This window comes from Manis pentadactyla, chromosome 9, assembly GCF_030020395.1.
Source record: "Manis pentadactyla isolate mManPen7 chromosome 9, mManPen7.hap1, whole genome shotgun sequence".
Classification (NCBI taxonomy): Eukaryota; Metazoa; Chordata; class Mammalia; order Pholidota; family Manidae; genus Manis; species Manis pentadactyla.
Window position 1 is genome coordinate 121,583,738 of NC_080027.1, and position 24,803 is coordinate 121,608,540.

General features: G+C 57.0%; 1 protein-coding gene across 14 annotated transcripts; it reads right to left on the reverse strand.

The window, feature by feature from the left end:
- Window positions 1–435: 435 nt before the first annotated feature.
- IKBKE (inhibitor of nuclear factor kappa B kinase subunit epsilon) lies at window positions 436–23,921 on the reverse strand. 14 transcript variants are annotated; one of them, XM_057508043.1, is made up of 22 exons: window positions 23,485–23,920; window positions 22,859–22,951; window positions 21,106–21,224; window positions 20,276–20,416; window positions 19,747–19,876; window positions 18,564–18,928; window positions 18,118–18,278; window positions 17,172–17,282; window positions 16,664–16,843; window positions 15,903–16,099; window positions 15,110–15,174; window positions 14,931–15,022; window positions 14,695–14,781; window positions 10,777–10,852; window positions 10,552–10,664; window positions 8,756–8,832; window positions 6,234–6,273; window positions 5,354–5,455; window positions 3,952–4,048; window positions 3,168–3,280; window positions 2,878–2,949; window positions 436–1,203 (listed from the first exon to the last, which is right to left on the reverse strand). In XM_057508043.1, exons 3-22 carry the CDS (start codon window positions 21,190–21,192, stop codon window positions 1,170–1,172), a joined length of 2,340 nt encoding a protein of 779 aa, XP_057364026.1. In that variant the 5' UTR covers window positions 21,193–21,224; window positions 22,859–22,951; window positions 23,485–23,920; the 3' UTR covers window positions 436–1,169. The 14 variants fall into 14 exon arrangements, 8 of the variants coding, with proteins under 8 accessions (XP_057364026.1, XP_057364028.1, XP_057364027.1 ...); XM_057508045.1 differs by having other exon boundaries at window positions 18,564–18,745; window positions 23,485–23,917; XR_008999432.1 differs by lacking the exon at window positions 3,952–4,048.
- Between the last annotated feature and the right edge of the window lie 882 nt (window positions 23,922–24,803).

Here is a 24,803-nt window from a genome sequence, read left to right on the forward strand (position 1 = left end):
TCTACACAAAATGAGGGAATGCTTCAAACAACCGAGCGGTGCTCAAACCTGGTATTTAGGATGCAGCCTAGGTTTTGAGCAGCTGCAGGCAGTGGGGGAAAAGTGTAGGCACTTAAATGGTAGATCTGAGGTTAAAAGAAAAAAGACCTCTTTTCTTTCAAGCTCCGGGCCTCTTATACAGCTCCCCAAATGACAGGGGGCAGGAGAAAGAATGGGGAGGCAAGCCCGCTTGGCAGGAGGCCACCTTCCTTGGGATATTTCCTGAAATCAGGGCCCATTTAGGGGAAAGACAGGAATCAGGAAGTGACCGGTCCTGACTCTGTTTCCAGCCCTTCTCCTCACAGATCCCCACCCAGGCCTGCCGGGATGCCAAGCACACCCAGCTGAACGTCCTCCCTGCCTTCCACACCCTGCCCTGTGAGAGCCACTCAGAAATAGAAAAGGAGACCATGTTTATTCTACTTCTGAAAGGTGCAGGCCGTGTGTCCTCCCAGGGCTGCGGGCGTGCAGGCCTGTGCTAATCTGCATGGCTACTGCTGACACCTGCTGGCTGCATGTCCCAGAACCTGCTGGTGCCTCAGAGAGGGAAGAGGGGGTCCTGAGGCCCTGGCATCTGGCCAAGGCCACCCGATCTCTCAACCTTAGGCTCAGCCAGAGCAAAAGTGGAAAGAAAACAGAATCTGTACGGCCTGGGGTTGAGTGCGGTGACCCTCAGAAAAGAAGAGAGGGGAGGGGGCTGTATGTTCAACCAGAGACAGCTTAGGGGGAGGAAGACCGAAGTGAGGTCCGCTGACCCAGTGCCCTGGGGAGACCAGAGGGGGCCTCCTCTGCTGCTCCCCAAAAAGCGGTGCTCCTTAAACCAGGGCAGTGGGTGGCAGGGCCCATCATCGCCTTTCTCCAGGTCCAGCTACACAGGCCAGGGCAACAGGGGAGCTGTACCCGCGTCTGCATGAGACGCCCGGCCAAGGGTCCTGATGGAGACGGCCTGGGGCTTCCCGCAGAAAGACAGCAGGAGGGAAGGCTGGTGCCACAGCCCAGCTGTCAGCCAGGGAGGAGGCAGGCTGATGAGATGGGGCTGCATGGAGTCCTGTGCTGGGTCCCAGGGTGCAGGCAGGAGCAATGTGTGCATGATTTTAATGCTTCTGGATGTCGTGTACACCCCATGGAGCTCAGACGTCAGGAGCTGATGGGACCCTGTTTAACCTGTAATGAGAGATGTGCAGATTCACTCTCCCAGACCGGTGGGGGCCTGCAGGCCACACCCCAGAGCCCAGCACATTCAACTCTCCGGAGCACTGAACCAAGCACATTCTCAGCTCTTCTCCGGCAATGTCCTTGTCCCCAGACAAGAACTCTGTGGTTCTCATCCCTGACTACATGTTACAATCACCTGGGAAACTCATAAAAATCCTCAATCCCAGGCAGTACCCAAGGTTTCTGGGAGCAAGACCCGGGCATCTGCACTTTGAAAAGCTCCCCGGGTCAATCCAATGCAGTCAAAGGTCAGGAGGAGGAGAAAGGAATTCACACTGTTTCTTTAGGTTCTTTGGCCCCAGCTCCGAAGAAGGAAGTGAAAATTCACTAAAATAAAGTTTTGAGTTATTTGTAAACAGACTACATATCACAGCAAGAAAAATTTATGTCCGCACTAAAATTAGAACTTCCTGCCCATGGAGGCTATTTTGGAAATAGCGGCTTTCCAAGAAGCTGTTGAATCTCCTTTTTGCAAGTCTTTGAGGACGGAATGGGACATGAGGAGACACCTCCTCAACCCGAGGACCAGAGGAAACTTAGAGACGACCACAAGCTGCTCCTGGCTTCCTAACCTTGTGGCCCCAATTCCAGCACCCTGGACCGCTGTGACCTGTGGGGACCACCAACCACTGAGTCCTTCCCTCTGCAATCGCGACCCCAACACACAGCCTCTCTTGTCCTACTAGATCCCGACATTAACACCAGGAGGAAGGAGTCCTTATTCCTATTTTGCTGGGGAGGGACCTGAAGGTCAGAGCTGAACCAGCCTCCCAGGCACATGTGGGTGGTAAGAAGCAGTCAGGAGCTGAATCCCATTGGAAGCCCTGCTGAGCCTCCCACCATGCCACTGGTTCCCAAATGGGGAAGGGCCAGGCACAAGGATGTTGAGGGCCTGGGAGGAGTGTGCATGCATGCGTGCCCGTCTGTGTCTGTCAACAGGCCCACTGACCTTCAGGGCAAGGACCGTCCTTGATTCTGAGATTATGTCCTCCCTTCCTGTTTATGTTAAAAAACATGCTTTATGAAGTGGGGCTGCTCGATGGCAGGGGTTTCCCCTCTCCAATGTGCTTTCTTGGTTACATGAGAAGTGGGCACTCTGCTCTTTGCCATGTTTCTTCTGTGAATTTTAGTGGAGCACAAAATCCCAAAGACTGGGCCCTGCTGTACAGCGCCAGCACCCTCACCCCACTGCAGAGGGGCGGCCCTGTGAGCATGTGCGTGACACGGCCAGAGAAATCCAGGCCTTGGGCAATCCACCCAAGCTCTGTGCTGTTTCCTGGAGTGTGAGGGGCCGCCCACTCCGAGCATGGCTGTGGAGATTGAAGGCCTTCGTCTGGGTGACACATTGGCCAAATCCACATTCATAAGGAGGACATGGCCACAGACCCACGTGCACTCAAGGCCCCACCTCTGACTGCACTGAGGCTCCTATTCTCAAGACTGTAGTGAAAAACCACACCTCAGGAAGATGGCAGCTCACCTATGGAAAAGGCCAAAGCTCTGGCATGACTGTTTGGAAAATGGACACCTGTTATCACACCTGTAGGGTCAGGTACGGACACCTTGTGCCCCTGAGGCAAGGGTGGCTTGAGGACCCAGCTTCCCCGCATGGCAGCTCCGTACCCTTCAATGATGCGGTTGTTGTCCTGAAGGTCAAATGCCACCAGCTTCATCTCCTCATAGAGCTCTTGCATGCTATCCAAGGCCGAAGGAAGAGAGGCGGCTGTGGCCAAGGCCCAAGTCGCCCTGCCCAGGCCTCCCCCACCCCAAGGAGGCCCACCACCAAGCCTGTCTTTATTCCTGCCTCCCAGGCATGGCATGTGGCCGAACCCCTCAGCCCTAAGCTCAGCACCCTACCCCCTCACTCCGGCCCTTACACACACACACACACACACACACACACCCGCACTTACTGGAGGACCAGGTCTGTTGGTGCAGGGATGGGATAAGGAGTTACTGGGAGCAGTGACGCCTCAGCCCCTTCTGCTCTGTCCTGAAGGAGCTGGTGTGATAGCTGGTCAAGGATCTGAAAGGAAGCCACGGTTCAGTCAAAGGGGACAGGCCAGAAGCTGTTATTTTGCAGGGGAGGCTCAAGGAGGGGGCAAGAAAAGAGTGACAAGATGGCCCACAGCCGGGGTCCCTGGAGCACCCACAGCGCCCCAGCCTTTCCCGTGAGCCCCTCCTCCCAGCCTGCAAGCACACAGCCACCTTCCCCACTGTGCTCGGGCAGAGCGGCGAGACCACCACGCTCTCCTGTGTCTAACCCACAGCTCGTAGGACACCGTGTGAGCGGGTGGGCAGAGGCGGGGTGCCAGTCTCTGAAAGAGGGACAAGGGGGAGCGGCAGCCCTTCCCGTTGGCAAAGCAGCGACTTCTCAGAGCTGCCCACGTCTCTTCGTAGAGAGCGGATCAGCAGACCCAGGAGAGGTCACAGCGCCCTCTCAGAAGTAGCCTGAGGCTGCACGGCCGTGAGGAGGCTGCCCCCGCATTCTGGAGGCTCTGTCCTTGTGGTGACCTTCAGTCTGAGACCACCAAAAGTGCCTTCCACTCCTCTGTCCCCTCAGCCGGGCATGCTAGTGGGTCAGAGACTGCCAATCCACACCAAGGTGCTTGGACTTCATTAAGGCGGTTCCACCCAGAGGCAAGGGGGTGGCCTGGGTGGCCACAGGCCACCTGAGGGCCCTGGCTCCGCTCGCACCTTGCTGAGGTTCTCCTGGGCTTCCTGGGCTTTGGTGCTACAGGTGGCCACGGAATAGCCCACCTGGCGCAGGTGGTTCCTGGTATCATGCACCTCCCTGGAGAGCACAGATCAGCAGTCAGAGCTGGGTTCACTTACTCTTGCCAGGGACCCCCCAGCTGCTGTTCAGGTCACCGTACAGACTGGAGGGGCAGCCTTCCAGATGACGGAGGCCAGAGCCGATGGGTCCCCAGCATTACTTCCCTCACTGCCTCTGTCCCTCCACGTGGCCCTCAGCTCCCACCTGTCCCACTGTAAGAATGCTGGTGAGCGTGGCCCACTGAGGCTGGTGGGGGTCTCCTGAGAGCCCCCATGGGAGTGGCAAGCATACACGTGGCCACAGCCGGGTCACACGTGCGGGTGAAGTTGAACTCGGGGCCAGGTCAGGCTCCAAAGGGGCAGAGGACTGCCCACACTGGGGCACTTAGCAGGGGAGCTGCCCAGGCTCCCATTTCCAGGGCACATCAAGGTCAAGAATCTTTTATGAATTCTGTTCTCTAAGTTGGGGGAGTAAGCAAGAACATTTTCCCCATTGCACACAAAGGAAACCAGATCCCAGGGCTGGGAAATCAGTGGTTGATTCTCAACTCTGACTACACATTAGAATCTCCTGGAGGTGCTTTTAAAATGCTGATAGGCAAGCCTGACTTCAAACCAATTAAATCAGAATTTGGGATAGGCTGGGGATGGGCGAGCTGGCATTGCTATTCTGATGCACAGTGGATGAGCGCCCAGGTCTCACCCTTATCACAAGCCCACAGGTCATAGGGGTCATAGGGTCTCCAACCAGCAGCACCTGGGAAACTGCCCCATTTTCTCAGGAAGGGCCGAGATCATGCAGGCAGGGGAAGGAGGAAGAGCCAAAACCCTACAGAGGACGGGGTGAGAGGGTGGTACTGAAGGGTCCTCTTCCCTGACCCCTCAGAAGTCTATAAGCCAGCTTGTCCTTACTTATCCCAGGGGGCCCTTGTGTTTTCCCCAGGGAGGGGGCTTCCCAGCACAACCACCTGGAGATGGGAGAGAACCCAGATGTTAGAGACAGTCAGACCTGGACACTAGTGCATCTGCTACCTACCAGCTGTGGGCTACTGAGGAAGAACCCTGTTCTCTGAGCCTCGGTGTCCTCATCTGTGTAATGGGTGATTGCACCTACTCATAGGGTAGACAGTGTGGGATTAAATAAGCTAATGCATAAATCACCCAGCAGACTGCCTAGTCCACTCAGGTGCACAAAACCATCCATTTCTTTCCTTTTCTTCCTTTCCTACCGCCCGTGTCCATCAGGGCTGCAAAGTCCAGGGTTGTCTGAAGCCAGGAGGGACCCCGGGGCCCATGAGCTCAGGAGGGAGAGCCAGATGGTTACCTCATCCGCTTGCCGTGCGTGACCAGAGATGCCTGATACTTCTGCACACACTCCTCCTGGAACACCTTCAAGAGCCTTTTGGCTAAATGACTAAAATTCACCCTGAAAAGACAGGGACACCAAGGTCCAGTGATAAACAACCAGAGCCACCTGGGAACAAGCCTGGCATCCCTGGGTCTCTGCCACCTAAATGCCAGCCCCTGGGGCCATAGCAGGGCCAACTCTTCAAAGGCAGAAACGATGCTCACACACAGGAACTGTGGAGATCAGAGCGGCCCGCACACAGAACCTATCAACAAAGATGTGGGAGAAAGGCGAGGCGACCTCAGAGAACAGGCACACTCTCGGGCTCAGTCCCCAGAGGCGAGATGAGTATGAGGAAGGAAGGAGAGAGAGAGAGAGAGAGAGAGAGTGTGTGTGTGTGTGTGTGTATGTGTGCATGTGCGTGTGTGCGTGTGTGTGTGTGTGCATTTGTGTTATGAGTCAGGGGCCGGTATAGAATGAAGGTAGCTAGTCCCCAAATAACCACTGGATGTGGGAAGGCCTCCTCAGGAAGAGGGAAGAACAGAAGCTCAGGCAGATGTCAGAAGGAGGAAGTAGTAAGTGGTAAATCAGTCCGTGCAGAAGAAACATCACAAACAATCTTGTTCATATTAGAAGTAAATCCAGGTACGGCAGGACTGCTTCTGAGCACCCTCCCTCTGACGCAGCCGCGCAGTCTCCTGCCCCCGCCCCAGGTGGAGTTACCCCGTTTCCTCCAGCCCAGCTGTGGCCTGCCGTCAGGGCCCTCTCCCCGCCATCTCGTCTGGCACAGAGAATCTCTCTGCCCTGGCGACACCCACCCTCCTGCTCCCCTCCTGCCGGGGGTCAGGCCACTCACTTATCCAGCTTGTGAATCTGCTCCTCATTGTAGCCAAGCCCTGAAGGAATCAGACAGGAAGGACATCACCTGTTCAATCAGTCCACAGAACGGAATCCACAAGGGTTGGGGGAGAGCTACAGAGATGGAGATAGCCCAGCCTGAGCCCTGCTCTGCGGGAGCCCCCAGCCAGGGGAGACAGGAGGGATAGGAGTGAAATAAGCACCCCAGAAATGGCGTTATGATGGAGCGGGGGCGTCCAGGAGCTGTAGAGCAATGGCTATAGTGCTCCGGGGGCCGGCCAACCCGTGGGGAGGGGTGGAAGCATGCGCCTTGGGTGGGGAGTGGTGGATGGATGGGCCTTGAAAGGTACGCAGCCCGCCCCCCTCCCAACCCCGCGTAAGCAGGGCCACCGCTCTCTACCTCCCCTCCTGGGTGCAGCCACTTTTGCCAGGCCGGCTGCAGTTTAGAGGCCTCGGCCACCTCCCGGTGTGTCAGTGCACTAGGGCGATGCCGCCCCCTCCCGGGCGCCTAGGGAATGGGCCTCGGCTAGTGGCTCCCCCAAGGAAATGACGGGGAGGTCCGCCTTGCTGCGCCGCTCCTGCCCCTAACAGCCCCTAACCCCCCTGGGCTCTTCATCCTGGGCCCCGCTCTCAGCCAGTGGAACACGTGTGAGGTCCGAGCTCCCAGCCCCAGCCCTGCCTGCTAGTAGCAGGGAGCTGGAGCCAGGGGCCCACCTCACGGAACTCTTTGGCCATCCACCACGACGGGACAGGAGGCCCTGAAGTCAGGGCGCATTTTCAGAACAGCATCTTAAACACGGGTGTTAGTACTCAAGAGTTATTCTGCCTGGGTCGTTTTCAGTTTTAATAAAGGACCCTTGCAGGCCAATAAACCCCCAAAATGTCGGAAACTCTTTGAGGCTGTAACAGGGGGTGGTTTGAAGCTGGACCTAGATTGTTGGGGCCACTTAGCCTTCCAGTGCCTCAGTTTCCTCACCTATAATGGGAGAGGGGGTGGTTAGGGTGTCTGGAGTTTTTATGAGCATTAAATAAATTCAGAATCTGCCCAGCATCGAGGACAGTGCCCCACATTATGGGAGGTGCTCAGGGGGTAGGGATGGCAGGATTATGGAATTCCAGGGATGGAGGCAGAGAAGACTCCAAGGGTTCCCTAAAATCACAGCTAGTGGGGCCACAAGGCCCCACCGCCTTTGGGGACAAGGCAGTCTGGGGTTTCCGGTCTCCTGCGCTGCTCTGCCCACCCCTGCAGGGCAGACCCCGAGGCAGGACTGGCGCTCCCAGGAGGGAGCCCATTTTCCAGATCTGTGTGTCTAACACGGTGGCCACCAGACATTTACTGGTGGCTACTGATCACTGAATGAGGATGTTGTGACAGAGGAACTGAATTCTTATTTTCATTTAATTAATTCAATTAATTAAAAATTTAAAGCTGAAGCCTTGGAAAATATTTTTTTCCAATTAAACACAGCTTTATTGTCTTGTAAGACCTACATTTTACTTTTGGTAAGATTACATTTTCACTACATTTCACTTTGTGAAAAGAAATTAGCTTCCGAACAGGGACGTACCGTGTAAAACACACGTGTGATTGTGAAGACTCAGCACAGAAAAAAAAAATGTAAGACCTCTTTTCAAAAGTTTTGTTTACAGTGATTACCTGCTGAAATGACAATTTGGATATAGGGGGTTGAGTAAAATATATTTTAAAATTAATTTCACCTGTTTCTTTCCACTTTTCAAATTGTGTCTACTAGAGAACTGAAAATTCTTATGCGGCTGCCACCGTATTTCTATGGGACAGTGCTGTTAGGTAATCCGAGGGGTGGAAGAGAACTTGGCAGTCAAGCCCAAGACCCTCAGTGTACATGTCAGGAAATGCTTGGGACCTGGGTGGGAAGAGAGGGTGGGTTCCTCTATCAACCCCGAGAACCAGCCGGGGTCTCCTGCGCCCCCCTGGCCCCCAGCCCCAGCCCTCCCTGGTTCCGTCCTGCCCTGCCCTATAAGGGCAGTCACCTTGTGCGGTGTCTTCCAAACCTGAAAAGGAGCTGCCCCTTTCCAGAGGGTCTCTCTGAGAATCAGCAGACCCCCTGATGCCAAATGCTATTTCTCTGATCCTCTCTTATCTGGAAAACCTGGCTATTTTGGTGCACCAAAGACCCAGTGGCTAGGGAAATACTCCTTCAGCTGTGAAGTGACTGCCATGGTGAGGGGGTCTCTTCCCAGGGCCACCTCTTCTGTAGCGCCCAGGTTCTAGCCCACTGAGTCCCCACCGCATTATGGAAACCTCCTACCTAGCAATAGGCACAGGTGTACAGGCTTCCTGTCCCTCGCTGGCCTGCAGGCAGGGGCCCTGCCTTAGACCAGTTGCGCCCAGTGCTGCAGAGCACCACCCACACGGTGGGCCTCCAGAGCAGTACCGGGTGGAGGGTTACGGGGCAACAGGATAGACCAGGGGGACAGAGGCAAGGAAAAGGGAGGGAAGGGGTGGCACCGAAGTATTTTGCCGTTCCTGCGGCTCACCTGGCCTCATCCTGGACTTCCTGAACTGTTTGTAGGTGACGTACATCTTGTCCAAACAACACTGAATCTGCTGGATGCTGTGGGTGGAAGACAAGGACCAGGGGTGCTGGAAGACTCCCACGGCACAGAGGAAAGGGGGAGGCAGGGGAGGGGATGGCAGTGGGAAGAGGGGAGCAGCTGCCTTCCCGCAGAAGTAACCTCGTTACCATACTCTGGGGGGCCAGTCACAAGTGGGGTGATTCCTCTGTCTCTAAGCTTGTTTGAGGCACCTTGGGGCCAGCCAGCCATCTCATTCTCCCGTTCATTCACACACACACACATGGGGTATTTACTAAGAGATGAGATAGACAAAAAGTCGAATGGGTCAGGCATCCAGAGAGGGGCCTTTTCTACCTAAGAAGGCTTGAGGACAGACTCTGGGAATGAGCCTTGGACCCTGAGACAGTTGGGCAGTGAAACAGGCTGGGAGTGCAGCAGAGATTTCTCCCCTGGTCCCCTGGAAAGGGTAAGAGAGCCTTCTTGGTATATCCAAGACCGGGCCTGTCGAAGGTGCACAGAATCAACAAGTCTTGTTTAAAACAAGAAATGAATCAAAGGTCCTCTGTCCTGCCATGAGGCAGGGGAGTGCAGCAGATGACCTTCTAAGGACCTTCTCAGCCTGGAGTTTAAGGTCGTTACTGTTTCTTCCTTGCCCTTTTCAGGCTGGACACAAATGCCATGCTTGAGATGTTGGGTGTGTGTGTCTGCTGGGGGTCTTCCACACCCTCAGGCCTGTTTAGCTCCACTTCCTCCCGACAGCTCCTCCCTGTGTCCCAGCTCAGCTATTTCTGGAGCTGGACTCCGGCCCAGGCACGTGCCCTCCAGAGACCATGGGTCAGACAAGACCTCAGACCCAGTCTTATCCAAACGGCGTGGGCCAGATGTGCTCCAAACTCAGAACTGCCTTCTATTTAGAAAGGTCATTCAGAATGATGCACTCTACGCCGGAACACCCCTGGTGGGGTCTGGGGCAGCATCCCCTCACCAAATACACTGGATCTTCAGAGAACATAAGAAGAATTACTCTACGTGGGATAAGTAAAGACTATGAAGAACCTCACGTCAGTCTAGGTCAGATTTTACAGCCAAAACAGGTAAGAAGATACCTCCAGGTTTCAGAGCTTTTTGAGTTCAGAGTCGGGGGCGTGGGCTTAAGGGTCCCTGTGAGCACTTGTGGCAGGAGGTAGGGAGGCGACTGACCCTGCCCTGGTCAGGGGGGCCCACGTCAGGCTGTGGGGTGAGTGGGCATTTATATGTTTGCTAGAAGGGAGAAAGGGGCTTTAAAGGCTGTAAATCCCTGGTACAGGCTTTGGAGATGGGCAAACCTGACCTGAACCCCACCTCTGTCATCTGTCATGTTTACTGGCTATGACAGAACAAATCAACCTCCCTGAGAGGGCTTCCTCCCCTATAAAAGGGCCTAAATAGTAGTGCTGTTCTAAGGACTAAGTGAGATGATAAGTGTCCAAGGGTCCAACACAGAGCAGGGGCTCAGAAGAGGAAGGGAACTGAATCATTCTTTTATTTAGAACTATTGCACCTGCTAAGATTTCTAATTCACTGTTGAAACTCCCAGATGGGGGCAGGACCCCAAATCCTTTTCTCCCCATGTTCAGTCTCAGAGGAGGGTCTGGTGCATCCCTGAACCCCACCGCTGCCCCATGGCCCAGCACCCTTGCCAACATAGGGGAGAAACCAGGCTACTGGCCCTTTCAAGCTGCGTGCCCCACCCGCCCCGAGAAGGAAACCCCACAGACCTTCTGTCCTCATGTACCTGATCCCGGTTCTTCGCCAGCTCCGAGCTCAGGTGGCCCATGCTCATCTGGGCCTCTGTGATGTTGTGGGAACACCTGGAGAGGACCTCAGCCAGCTGCAGGACAAACAGGCAGACCCCCAAGAGGTCCTCAGCACGGGGCTCTGAGGGGCGGCCTGGCTGCCCCCTCTGCCCCCCGAGAGCCCCTGCTGCTCCCAGCCTCACTCACAGCCCGCAGCTGGGTCCTCAGCTCCGTGGCCCTCCTCAGCTCCTGGGTCCCACGCACCTCAGCCATGTCACTGAGCCTCAAGGGAAGGACGGAGGAGGGGCACACTTAGGGAAATAGGCAGAGAGCTCTGCGACTGCACAGTGCCCAGGGTGTCTTTGGGGCAGCCTTGCTGGCTAGTGGGGTGTCTGGGGAGTTTTGTGGCTGAGACAGAGGACCCCACCTGAAGAGGCCCATACTCACCCCAGCTGTGACACTGTTGAGTATTGCAAAGAATAAATAGAGATAGGCAGCTGCTAAAGAAAATTTAAAGCTAAAGGAAAAGAATAAAGTTCCTTTGCAGTAGATACTGCATTTCATGATAACCAGTAGCTTATTGGAAAGGGGAAAATTGTATTGTATAGAATACTAGCTAATAATGTGCCAGGACTTGGATTATTAGCATCATGCTGCTCCAGTGAAATTATGCACTTGGTTTAGACATGGTGTTAAAATCAACAATGAATGACCGAGGCATGACATCTGTGTGGTGCCACATAACACCATGCTGATTCTTTCAGAGGGAGAATGTCACTGGGAGCCCAGCTGTCCCCGCTCAGGGTGGGAGGGTATGAGGTGTACTCAGCAGCATCTCTGACGTACCCAGCCAAAAAAGAATGTTTAGCTTGAATCCCTCCAGCCTTTAGAACTCTCAGTTTACAGGAAAGGCTGGGAAAGAAGAACAAGCCAAACGACACCCAGAGGATGTGCTAGGTGAGTCCAGCAGGTGGGACACCCGTGTCATCCTTCCAACGAGGACATGGGGTGGGGAGGCAGCGTGTGTCTGCTTGTTAGGTTCCTCAAGTCTGTTCTGATCTAGACAAAGTGTGTTGTTCTTGGATTGGATCCTCTTTTGGATGATAGCAGCTGGAAAAGAAAACTGGGGGATAATCAGGGAAATCTGAATACGGACGGGTACTCGAGGAGCCAAACGTGTATTGACATAGAGGGGGAGAGCTCATCAGCTGAGAAAAGCAGGTTATAAGACAGCAAGTACTGGAAAATCTCATAGGGGTTAATACACATACTTACATACCTATTCTGGAAAAGGGCCTGGGGGCGACGTATTGCTAAGGTGGGACCGCCCATCTCTGGTAGGATACGGAAATTCGATTTCATTTTTGCTTTCCTGTAGATTCTGACATTCTACAACTAGCACACACTGGTCTTATAACACCAGTTAGGGAAGAAGAGCTCTGTGTGCTTTGGCTTGGGAATGGTTGGGTGGGGGGGGGAGGGCAGAGGATCAGGACTGAAGCAGCGGCTCCATGAAGGCGGGGTGCTTCCCGCTCTGCCCGCGGGGTATCTCCAGTGCCTACTGAAGTGTTCAGGGCACCGTGGTTGCTCAATACATGGTCGTTGAATGAATCACTGAATGTACAAACAGCCTTTAGGGTGTGGAATATTTGATGGCAGAAGAGGATGAGGCTGACCCAGTCCCACTGGGCAGCGAGTCAGGAGAGCGGGGTTGGAGCCCTTGCCCTTGCTGCCGTCCTTGCGGTCTGGTGACCTCGGGCCACTGTGGCCCTGCCAGACCCCAGGTCTTCATCTCCATAACAGGGAAGCACAGCTCCTTCCTGCGACCTAATAAGGTGTCTGTGAAATTACAAGGGACCTCAGGGGGCTTGCCTAGAGAGCAGGAACACCCCATTTTGGGTGGTGGAGGGGAGCAGCGGGATTCCCTGAGCCAGTCCTGACTGCCTGAACAGTGCCTACAGATGGCAGCTGCCAATGAGGACCAGGGAACTTTGGGACAAAGGCACGAACACTCTGCCAAGGGACTCTGAGGCAGGAAGAGTGCACTGTGGGAGAGGTGAGTAACCAGGCTGGGTAATGGCAGCCACTTTGTGCCAGGTGCTCAGGCTCCTCCAAAAGGGAAATTCAGCTTATTAAAAGGTCTCATGTTTCATTCTGGGAGGAGCTACTGGCTTCAGACCTTAGAAGAATGTATTTGTGTGAGGATGGTCGGAAAGGAATGGGATTGCAAAGCGTCGGGGGCTGGGAGGCCTCAGAGTCAGCCAACCTGCTCATTTTGAAAAAGAGGAACAGAGGCACAGGTGGGGAAAGATGATGATGGCCTGAGGCCAGCAGTTAGTAAGGCCTTGAAACCAGATGGGAGCAACAGCGGCCAGCAGATGCCAGGACCCCAGCCCGGGGCTAGCCCGTCACTCCCACACACACACAGGTCCAGGGCAAGGGGCAGGCAAATACCCTAATGCTTTCTCTGTACATATTTTTCCTGCTCAAGAACTTACAGTAGAACCCTGTTGGTCTTTTTCTTGGGGACGAGTCTGCCAACTGGACCCTCTATGACCTCAGTGCATTTCCCCTCTCCTTCCACCCCTGTCCCCCACTTCCATTTCACTCTGGGATATCTTCCATCATGACTACAGCCCTCACCAGCACCTCCTCACCCCCAGTCCCTCCCTATCATGGCCCTTCTGTCTCTGTTCCTTCCAACCCAACATATTCTCTTTCATTCTAGTCCTAAAAGCCTCCCTTCTTCCAGGCAGACCTCCAGGGTTGCCTCTACCCATGTCCAGGAGGCCCTTTCCTGGGGCAGGAAGCCTCCCCATCTCAACAGCCCCACCCTCATTGCCTGGGCGTTTCAAGGTCAATTTCCCTTGGAGAAATTCAGGGCTAATTCAGCCTTGGGGGACCTTGAGAAGGAGGCTGAAATCAGCATCATTCAAAAGAAAAGGGATATTTTTGCTAGAACTTGGGAGAACAAAGCTCTGGGCCCCTGACCACCTTCCCTTCTCTCTAGCACCCTGGGCTCCTGCTTCGTCCCACTGGCATCATCTCGAGTCTCCCTTTACTCAACCATTCTGTCACAGTCCCATGCTGGGGAGGGGCTCTCTCTCAGGGGAACGTGGGCCCCTCTGCGTGCACAGTGTCACATTTATCCCTGCCGCTCCTTCCTGCACCCACCCTGCAGCCCCTCCTCCCCAGCAGCCACCACCCATCCGCCCCATCACCAGCCCTGCTGCTGCCCAGCCCCAGGGGGAGGCACAGCTGCAGTGAGTCAGTCTGCTGCTGGGAAATTTCCAGGACCTTCCTGATGACAAGGGACACAAGGGGTGGGGACATCACGCTTGTTTGGTGTAGTCTCCACGCCTGTGTCACCATGCGTGCCCTCCCAGTGGGAAAGACTCCAGCCACCAGGGGCTTCCCCAGGCTGCAGAGACCTCATCTCTCACCTGGATCACAGCCCTGTGCCCACCAAGATTTGGGAGCTGTGCCCACTTCTCAGAAGGGCTCTGGCCAGTGGAATCCTTCCACTTCTCATCCCTGGACCGGGCAGCTTGGTTCCCTCCTCCCCATTCTCAACCTTTTCCCACCCTATGACCCCTAATGAGCCCGTGTCAGAATGGAGAGCACGGAGCCCCAAGAAGGTGAGGACAGTTTAAGACCCAGAGGGAGCAGGAGGAGGAGGCTGCCGGGCCCCCCACGCTGTCAGCTCCAGGGCACCAGGCACCCTGCGTGGTGTAAGGACTCTCGTAGAGTCCTGCTCTGGGGCCTGGGGCAGGATGAACAGTCCGCACCTTCAGAAGGGGTCTGGCAGGACAGAGGCCCTTTCCTGGGGCAGGAAGGCCACCTCAGGACCTGGAGAGGCCATGTCCCCAGAAGCCCCCTTGCCCCTGACGTGAAGGGACTGGGTGGGAGGCAGCTATGTGCCATCACCTGGCAGGGTGGGGATGAGGGACAGGGCAGAGTGCCCTCTCTGTTCCAGCATGGCTGGGAAGGTGGAGCTCCAGACAAGGGGCAGTGGCGAGGGGCACTGTAGGAAGCATTGGGGTGAGGGTCAGACAGAGAGAGAGAACTGAGGGGTCTAAGCCTCACATGCTTGTGACAGCCTCCCGTCCTGGGCAGGACACCCACCTCTCCGTGCCCAGGCTGCTGCTGAGGAAGAGCAGGGCCACCCGTGTGACCTCCAGGGTCCGCTTGCAGGTGGCCTGGAGCACCTCCCTGCCAAGGGAAGCCCAAGTCAGAGCTGCCTTCTCCCAGGGGACCTAGGGCGCCTGCGGGGAGCCCAGGGAGGTGCAGAGCAGGTACGGGCTGCCTGTCCCACCCCGCCGCCTGCCTCGCCCTCTCCACGCAGCCCCGGGGGCACTCACAAGAACCAGTGGAGCCCCCGAAGCGTTAGTTCCTGCCCAGCCAGCAGGGCCCGGGCCAGCCGCAAGGCCTGGTAGCCAGCGCCCAGCACACCCTGAAACACAGCGTGGGCAGGTCAGACTCCCCCCGCCCCGTGGGAGGCACCCCCCACACACCCCGCCACCTGGGGGCCACCTCTCACCTTGGCTGTGTTGTAATCTGCCTGCAGGTCCACTTTGGGGACAAACTTTGGGATGTCCAGAGCAGCTGCAGACAAAGACCCTGTCAAGGCGGCTGCCTACATGGCCCCTGGGCGATCTCCAAGCCCATCCTTCCCTATTCCCAGCTCACACGAGCTGCTGCCCACCTATGTCCACCTCCAGCTTCCCAACTGCCTAGAGCCGCCTCCTTCCAAGCCTTTAATGCCCTTGATGTGCTTCCTTACAACTGCAGTCCCTCACTGCCCCCTTGTGTCCACGTTGGAGAACTGCAGCCCCATGCCTTGCTCACCACTTCCCTTGGAGAAATTCAGGGCTAATTCAGCCTTGGGGGACCTTGAGAAGGAGGCTGAAATCAGCATCATTCAAAAGAAAAGGGATATTTTTGCTAGAACTTGGGAGAACAAAGCTCTGGGCCCCTGACCACCTTCCCTTCTCTCTAGCACCCTGAGCTCCTGCTTCGTCCCACCTGAAGCATCCCAGGCTTCCCTGCAGTCACAGAGACTGCGGAGATCTTATTAAATCCTGATCTTCTGACTGAAGTTTCTTTCACAGTTCTGTGGACACTGTGGAGCCTAGGAAGGTCAAGCCACCAGCCTGAGTCACAAGGCATTTCAGAACCACATGCAGACTTAGAACCCACACCTGCTCTCTATGGCCTGTGGGTCCAAAGAAACCCTCACCAAGAAAACTGATCAATATCCCAGATTGTGTATGCCTGTGTCCTGGAGGAGAATGGGAAAGGGGTAAAGATCCAGCCTGGGTGGCCCTACTCACGGTCCCGGAAGGCCAGCCCCTTGGGAGTCTCGTTGGCTATGCTGAACAGGATCAGGGGGCTGCTTGCTGTCGTGTGGGCGATGTGCTTTGCCGAGAGGTTGGGCTTGAGGACAGAGCAGTGACCCTCAAAGAGGTACTCCTGGTGCTGGGGGGCCACGCTGGTCTGCTCATACACAGCCTCCAGAAAGATGGCTACCCTAGGCATGCCGGGGGACGGAGAGAGGAAAGGAGGAGGAGGGGGGCTGTTCAGGAGGCGGGCTCTGGGGTGGGGGTGACCCGACCCCAGCTAAGACCTCACCCACAAAGAGGGCTCAGCTTTTCAGAGAGAGGACCTATGTGATTCTCTATCTTATCAAGGATGGAGAGGCAAAGGGTAGAGCTCCTGTCTTACAGTGGATGGAGACAGAGCAGAGAGAACTCAGGAGCCCTGGCACCCAGCATGCCCATTAAAATTTACCCAGACCCATAAAATGCTCCAGGAATAAAGGGTTCTATAAGCAACAACTTTGGGAAACACATCAGCAACACACACACACACACACACCTCAAAAATTTACAATGCACATTAGCATTATAAAGGGTGATGAATTCTGGAGTCTAGCCCCAAGGTACTCTGTTTAACTTTGTGGAACTAATATTTTTCCAAACTGAGACTGGACCCAGAAACTTTCATATCTAAACACCCCCAAAGAACTGCCTAGGACATGCCCTTCGGCTTGGCTAGAAAAGGTTCTTGGGCCTCCACCACTCTGCCCGCTTACGTGTTGTGCACATGGATGTAGATGTGGTGCAGGACCACCTGGGACAGGGAGAAGACATGGACGACAACGCGCTGCAGGATGTCACTGGTCTCTGCAAAGAACTGGTCGAAGCCCCAGCACTTGGCTTGCTCCACCTCCAGGATGTTGGCCAGGATGGGCACCAGCTGGCTCTGCAGACCCCTGCCCACCCCGGGACAGGGAGACAGACTATCAGGGGCCAGGGCCCAGACTCATCCTCCTTGAGGTGGCAATAGGGGCCCCTGAGACTGTCCTGATGAGCTGGGACAGAGGTAGTGGGGTGGGGTGGGCTGGGGAGGAACAACTGGAAGAAGGCCTCCAGCATCCTGATGGGAGAACTGGGGCCAGAAGGGGCAAGGGGCACGCGCAAGCCAGCAGAATGCAAGGCCCCGCGGGACAGGCCTCGGAGGGAGGTCCTGCCTCTCAGCTGAGAACAGTGATACCAGCCCAGACAGGTCTGTGTCCGTCCCTCCCGCAGGGTCCCACGCACATGGACAGCTGGCAGGTGATGGGGAGGGTGTAACTCCACTCCAGGGGCCCATTTTCCCGCTTCTGTGTGCCAGCAATGGCCCCGGCCGGCTTCTCCGTGATGATCCGGTACCTGGGGTGAGACAGGACCAGGTCAGTGGGACCCCCCAGCCCGTTTCACTTCCAGGGCTGACAAACAGCATGGGGGGCTCAGAGTACTGGTTCAAATCACCCAGATACTCCAAGGTAGCCTGAAAAATGGAATTTGAGGGTTCTAGCTTTCAGCCAACCATAGCACCTTGCCTTAGTGCCCCCCACGTGAGCTCTACTGTCCCCCCACTACACATCCCACAGCCCAGCCTGCCTGTAAAACTTTGCCCCGGCTGGGCCTGGCCCAGATGTCTTCCACTCCTTTCAAAGTCCAGCCTTCCCTGGCAGCCCCACCCCTTCCCCTTTCCCTAACCCAATCCAGGTTCCACACAGGTGGACCCCTGAGCTGAGGGCAGGTGCATCGACCTCCAGACGAATCCACCTTCAGTCTCTTTTGCTTTGGGAGGGGCACTCTGGGAGCAGCCGCCTCTGTACTAGACAGCAGGAAGGACCCTGGCCCGGGGTCTGGGGTCTGGGGTCTGGGGGCCGGGTTCTCGCCACCTCCCCCCACCCAGGCTCTGCAACCGGGGACAGGTGTCTTTTGGAACCTCAGGTGAGAGGGGGTAAGCCATAAACGGAGGGAGGGCTAGAATGAGGCCCTGAACTAAGATAAGGGGTTAGGACGTCTCCCTTCAGCCAGGGGCAAGGTTCAGCTTCCTGACGGGTAACCAAGGATCTAAAGTGGGGAGTGGGGAGTCAGGGTGGTGGATGAGTGGGGAACCACAGAGCCAGAGGTAGAACAGAAGATACAGCAGGACCAGTAGGGGAGGCGGGGCCCCGCCCCCTCATTTCCTGCCCAGGGCCCCCCGCCCCCGTACATGATCTCCTTATTGCGCCGGGGCCCACCGAAGGGCACAAAGGGCAGGCTGCCGGTGGCGGCATGGTACAGGGTCACCCCAGTGCTCCAGAGATCCACAGTCACCCCAAATGCCTTCTGCTGGGGCTTGCGAAGAACCGCCCGCTCATACATGTCAGGATGCTGCCAGAGAGAGACCAGAGAGTGGCCATGGAGAGGGGGTGGGGAAGGCTGAGCCCCATCCGTCAGGCCCCCTTCCACCACCTTCTGTTGGAAGCAGAACCATTAGACTCCATCTCCTCGTCTCTCCGCTGTTGCTGTGGACCAGCCTGTCCGGGTGTTTCTCCCCTGCCCAACCTGTGCCCTGGGAAGGTGGGGCCCAGTGGTGTTCTCCCCCTGAGGATCATCAGATCAACCTCCTTTGTTAACTGGAGGCCGGGGCAGGGCGGCCCCCAGCCTCCCACTCACCAGATACTCCTCAGTCCCGTAGACAGAGACGAACTGCTCATCGTCGTCCAGCTCACGAGCAGCCCCGAAGTCCGTCAGCTTGTAGATGCTCTGCCCCTCCCCCCCCACGAGGCGCATGATGTTCCCGGGCTTGATGTCGCGGTGGACGATGCCATTCTCCCGCAGGTGGTTCATGCCAGCCGCTGGGGACAGGGCGAGGGCTGCTAGCGGCTCTAGCTGGGGACGCGCCTTGGGGGGATGGCTGCCCGTGGGTCCAGACAGATTTCCCATGGGCTGACAGGGCCGTGGGAAGAGCAGAACAGATGGGCACCGGGCAAAGGAGGGGCGTTCAGGGACGTGGGGTGTCAAGGTTCCTCTGGGGTTCTCTAAGAAATCAAGAGGGATGGTGGTTCTGCTCCCGGAGGGTGGCATCGTATTCCCTGTCTTTTTATTTTCTAATTTTTAAGAATTGTGGTCAAATATACCTAATGCAATTTACCCCATTAACCATTTAACTGTACAGGTTAGTGGCGTCAAATACACTCACATTGTTGTGCAGCTGTTACCACCGTCCAGACTTCTGTCAACCTCCCAAACTGAAACTCTACCTACTAAACAATCACTCTCCATTTCCCCCCTGCCCTCCCCCTGGCATCCTCCTCTCCCCTTTCTGCCTCTCTGGTCTGACGTCTCTGGGAGGCTCACGTAAGTAGAACCATACAGCATCCGTCCGTCCTGTGTGGCTGGCTTAGTTTACTTAGCAGAATGTCTCCCAGGTTCACCCGTGACAGGATGTGTTAGAATTTCCTTCCTTTTCAAGGCTGAATAGTACCCCGTTGTATGTATATACCACATTTTGCTTAATCCATTCATCTGTCTGTGATCTTTGGGTTGCTCCCGTCTTATGGCTACTGTGAATAACACTGTTATGATCATTGGTGTATGGCCTGTTTTAAATTTTTTAAGTTGGAGTTTTGAACTGCGGAGGAGCAGGAATCGGACACGCGGGTTCTGTCCATTCATCAGCGCCTGTCCCAGGTCTGTAACTGGAGAGCCTCGCAGGTTTGGAATGTTCTTCTGTGCTTGGACACTTGTTTTGGAACACCACGCCTCTCTGGGACTTTGCCTGGCGCAGAGGGCAGGGCCTGGGGCCGGCCGGGGGGTGGGGGCGCTCCCGATGGGAGTCGGGGGTGGGGGGGCTCACCCACACAGCGCAGCACCACCAGGAACTCCTCCTCGGGCAGCCCGAAGCTGTGCTCCGGGCTCTCCAGCACGCTCAGCAGGCTCCCGCTGGAGCAGTACTCCATCACCAGCACCTTCTGCCGGCTGTTCCCCTGTGGGTGGGACAGAGGGACGCTTGGGGAGGGGGGCACGTCCTTCCCTTCCACCTCTGTGGGAGGAACCAGCTTGCTCAAGAGGAGGTGGCTCAGCCCTGAGCCCGATGCCCCCATGCCCTAGGTCCCAGCTTCCAGCCTAGCCTTCCCTCCCTGGCCTCACACCTGGGCCCTAGGGCACCTTTTCCAGGAAGCCCTCGTGGTCAGGCCCTCCTTTCTGTCCTCACTTCCCCACGCGCTGTCCCCTCCCAGCTGCCTTTACTTCCTCCACCCTGCAGGTTGCCGCTCTGGCTGACCTGCTGGTGAGCATGTGACCAGGTTCCCATTACTATGCGACCTGACCCTTTCCAGCTGGTGGGGTTCAAAGACCCTCCTTCTCTGACCAAGCGCTGGACCCACCGTCTCCTCCACGGCAAAGAGCTTGACGATGTTCGGGTGGTTCAGCTTCCGCAGGACCTCAAACTCCCTCCCCTGCACCTCTCGGGGTCGCAGGTAGCTGGCCGTGTTGAAGACCTTCACAGCAACCAGCTCCCCGGATTTCTGCCACGGGGGAGAATGTAAGTCCCAGCCCTGCGCCGGGAGCACACCACTGCCCAGGCCTCCGCTCAGCCTCTCTACCAGCCCAACACCAGAAGCGGGCAAGGCAGCCTGGCTGGGGACGGAGCCCCTCCCCCTCAGAGGCACACAGCTGGTCCGGCACCGGGAGGCAGCAGGGCTTGTCCCCCCAACCCCCTCACACCTTGCAGGTTTGCTGTTACTATTACGATTACTGCTGACAATACTACAGCGTTAGCACGGACTCTCTGGCATTACCAGCAGACCTGGGGTTGGGACCCTGTCTGTCTGGCTTCAGTTCTCAAGACAAGAGAGAGCAATGTGCTCGTAGGTTCCATACAGCTCTGCAGTGAAGGCCGCTGCAGCCCGCACACGCCCTGCTTCCCACCTCTGCGGTCCGAGAGCTGCCGCCACCTCCCCTGGCTGTTGGCTTGGAGTCTTCCTGTCTTTCTCTCCGGTCCCAAACTGTGCCCGACAGAAGCATCAGACCCAGGAGCCGTTTCCAGCTCCCTCCACATCTGCTCAGACACACAGTGTACCCCCCTTCTCCTCTCAGAGTGCAGGACAAAGTCCAGACGCCTCTGCCCAGCCACGTACCACCCTGAGGCCCACTAGGGGTTGATGGGCCAAGAACTTCCTGGGCGTGAGGGGGCCAGGGGTGGGCTGCGCTCTACCTTGTTCCGGGCCTTGTACACACTGGCAGTGGCCCCCTGCCCCAGCAGGTCGTCCGTGTGCCACAGGTAATTGACGGTGCTCTGCATCTCCTGCCCCTGGCTGGCCAGCCACCTTGTGCCTAGAAGAACACGCTGGGGTCCAGGAGTCCGTCCCTGACCTGGGGTGGACACTGGTGGCCTGACCAGTAGCTGTGCATCAGACACCCCATGGCGGGCTCCATGAGGCCATTCCAGAGGCAAGGGGCAGAGGAAGTGTGAAGTACAGAAAGGCTAAGTAACTTCTCCAAAAAGAAGCGCTGGGCCCTCAGCCTACAGGCTGCACCTGTCCCACCCAGGGTACCCTCCCTGGCCCCACTCACTGGTCCCCTCCCCAGACAGGCCATCCTACAGAGACAAACGCTTTTCTCTGTCACCTTTCCCAGGCACTGAGAATTCTGGGATTTTGGCATCCAGGCCTGGGATTGTCCCAGGGAGCAGAAATAGTGCATCAAGGCAGGGCCCCAGGTCAGGCAGCGTCAACGACACCACCACAAATCTCCAGGATTGCAACACGAGCCTGGAGCCCCTCCCTACCGCCACCAAGCCCCCCCCAGGCCCACCACTTCCTGCTGCCGTGAGCTACAGCTGCACCACGCAGCCAGCACGGCCAGGCCAGCCCCGCTCTAGACAGCAAGAGTGAGGCTGCAGAGTAGGCATGTGGGCGTGCATGTGTGTGAACGTGTGTGCGTGTGCACGTATGTGCAGAGGGGATGGAGGAGCCATGGGACCATCAAATCCAAGGGCTCAGGAACCCTGGAGAGGATCTGAAACCCCTCTACGTCTCCCTTCCCCATCCTCATTGCCGTCGGCTTCTTTCCAAAGGCCAGTTCCCCTAAAGCAGTTGGCTGCACAGAGCCTTACATCAGACCTAGTGTCTCTCTGAGAAATAGGGCCGGGGCTGGTCTCCACGGGACGGGTGGGATGAGGAGCGTGAGAAGGGCCGCCTCCCAGTAAATGCTCCCCAGTGAGGCCGGACAGGACAGAGCTTCCTCGTGTGACATCTTATGGGTTCTCGCCCTAGCATCACCTGCCTGGAATCTTACAGTTCCTCAGCTTTGAACTTTTTCTATGTCATCTTCTTTAAAAATGTAAACCTTGAGAATGTCAATTCCATGAGCCAGAGGCCACTTCAAGAGATCAGTGGTCAATTCCTAGTTTCAGAAATGTATTCATGTTTGCCTTTTACAGAAGCACCTGCCATACTGAGAGACCCCGAGGACGACGTAGTACTCAGCAGGATGGGGAGGCAGTCCGCCCACCCCCATCAGAGGCTGAGGAGGGGTCAGCCAGCAGGCCTAGGGGTGTGACACGGAGGAGCACACTGAGATGGGGCCAGAGGCCAGGCTGGGGAGCTGGCAGGCAGCAGATTTCACTGCCTTTGTCATCCTGCGAGGGCTGGTCCTCAGTGTCAGTCCGGTGCTGGGCCAGGGCACAGCTGCGGACCCCAGGGACAGACGGGCAGCGCACTGCAGCCGGCAGAGTCCCAGATAGTGAAGCACGCCCTGGGGTGTGCTCCTGGCTCTGCCAAGGCTGTACCTGGGGCTGCTGGGCTGCACACCTGGTCAGCTCTGTTTGCTCTGCAGCCCCAGACCGGCGCCTAAGGGCCCACTCTGTTTTCAATGGTTGTTGGGTGCAGGAGGGTGGTGATGGAGCGTGTGGGCAGCTGCCCCACCCACCGCCTTCCCTCCCTCCTCCTGCAGCCAGAGGCACTTACCCCGAGCTCTGAGCAGCCCTGGATCAGGCAGAGACTCTCCCGGGCGGTGAGTATATGCTATGCTTTCCGTCTGTGGCAAGTCCAGGCGCTGAGCTGCACCGGAAAGAGGAGGGCGGATGAGAGGCAGCCCTCAGGGCCGTTTGGTTCTCAGCCTCCATCAAAGGCCCCCGGCCCCAGCCCTCTAGCACTTTCCTGTTTGTCAGCCTCCCCAGCTGGGGGTTTCCAGCCCTGTTCCCTGGCTGCTCCAGACTTTCCCCGCCACCCCTGCTCCCAGGAGTCGGAGTTGGGAGCAGGACACCAGCCGAGGGGAGGGCAGGCCCCGGCGGCCAGGCGGGGGGCAGGCAGGGAGGCAGCGGAAGGCTGGCTGCAGGTGTGGGAGGAGCTCAGGAACGGGGTGCTGCAGGCGATGGCAGCTCTCCTCTGGGCCACGACCCTCCCTGCCTCTCACTGCTCTCCTCGATCCTGTGCAAGGGTGACCGCCGGAGACGGGGCACAGACATGGCCGGGGCCCCCAGAAGCAGCAGACAGGACACAGGGGGCTGGAGAGCCACTGCCCAGACCCCAGCACCCGCCCTCTGCTGAGCGCTGCCCCACGCTGGGCTCCCCCACGGACTCTGCACACTCACCCCATCTCAGCTGTGGGACCGGTTGGCACCCACAGAGCTCTCAGGGTTTGCTGTCACTCATGGGCAGCGCCCATGGCATCCTGGTGGCCACGGGCCACGGGGTCCTGAGGACTGGGCTGCTGGAAGGGGCCGTGTGCTGCTGGGAGCTGGGAGAGCTGGAGCCCGGGGTTTCCTCCCTGCCTTCCGGAGAGGCAGACACTGAGCTCAGATCCAGCCAGGCGCTCAGCCCTCTCACACTTCCTGATCTCACTCTTTCTCTCTCTCTCTCTTAAAGAGACAGAGGCGGCTGGGCTGCAGCTGCCACCGCCGCAGGAAGGAGAGAGAGGATGCTCAGACTTCCCAAGTGGAGTGATAGGGCCAGAGTCCGAGCCCCGGAGAGCCCTGGAACTGAGGCTGGGCGGCTGCGGTGGCCACTCGGTGCTGTTCGGGCATCTCCTGCAGTTGACCAGAGCAGGGGAGTTCAGGGCTTGGCCAGAGGCCACAGAGCAGGTTGGGCAAGTTGGCCAAGTGGAGAGCTGCCTGGGAAGACAGTGTTTCCACACTCAGGTGCCCCAAGGAGGTCCAGACCCTCTGCCTAGCTGCTCCTAGGAGCCTGATTCATATTCCCAGTGGGCTGCAGAGGCCAAGAATAAGCGCTGAACACAGTGGATACCCTCCGGGGTGTGACCCTCGGCCTGGCATACCACTCTCCCAGTTTTCTTATCCAAGGCATGAGGCATGGAGCGTTTGCTCCACTGGTTGCTTGGATGACATGGAACAACATATTTGGAAATGCTTGGAAAACTGGAAAGTGCTTTCCAGACACTGAGGCCCCCACGCTTTTAATACTTTGCCCATGATCTTCCAAGATTGCTGGGGTTGGAACCCAGGTGTGCCAATTTCCCAGGCAGGACTCAATGCCCCAAACCAAACTTCCTGGGAGGCTGGAGGGGTCTGCCCTGCTCTGGTCAACTCCAAGATGGCAGTGGGATAAGAAATGGTTACGACCAGGAAATTCCATGTTTCTCTAGAATGTCAGGGACTTTCCCAGGGCCACACCTGGTGGTTTCCGCCCGCAGCCCCACCCCTACCCCGTAGCACAGTGACACCAGAACAGGAGCCCAGCTGAAAATGCCTCCTGCTCAGATATTTACACCTGCTGGTAACCCCAAGCCAGAGGCCCTCCTGGGAGGTGCTGCCTGCTGGTGCTCACGGACCAACTACGAGAGCTGTCCCTGAGACCCTCCTGCTTCGCGCCCAGGGTTCCCAGCTTTCCGCCTGCCCAGCATATGGTAGAATTGTCCTTCCCTGGCACCCTCTGATTGGGTGGGGCCGCGTGA

Coding starts and splice junctions, on each gene's coding strand:
- IKBKE (XM_057508043.1), bottom strand. CDS start 21,192: ATGCAGAGCACCGTCAATTACCTGTGGCACACGGACGACCTGCTGGGG. Junction 14,782..14,930: donor CGGGGGCTCCACTGGTTCTT/GTGAGTGCCCCC, acceptor TTCCCTTGGCAG/GGAGGTGCTCCAGGCCACCT. Junction 6,274..8,755: donor GAAGTCCAGGATGAGGCCAG/GTGAGCCGCAGG, acceptor TGATTCCTTCAG/GGCTTGGCTACAATGAGGAG.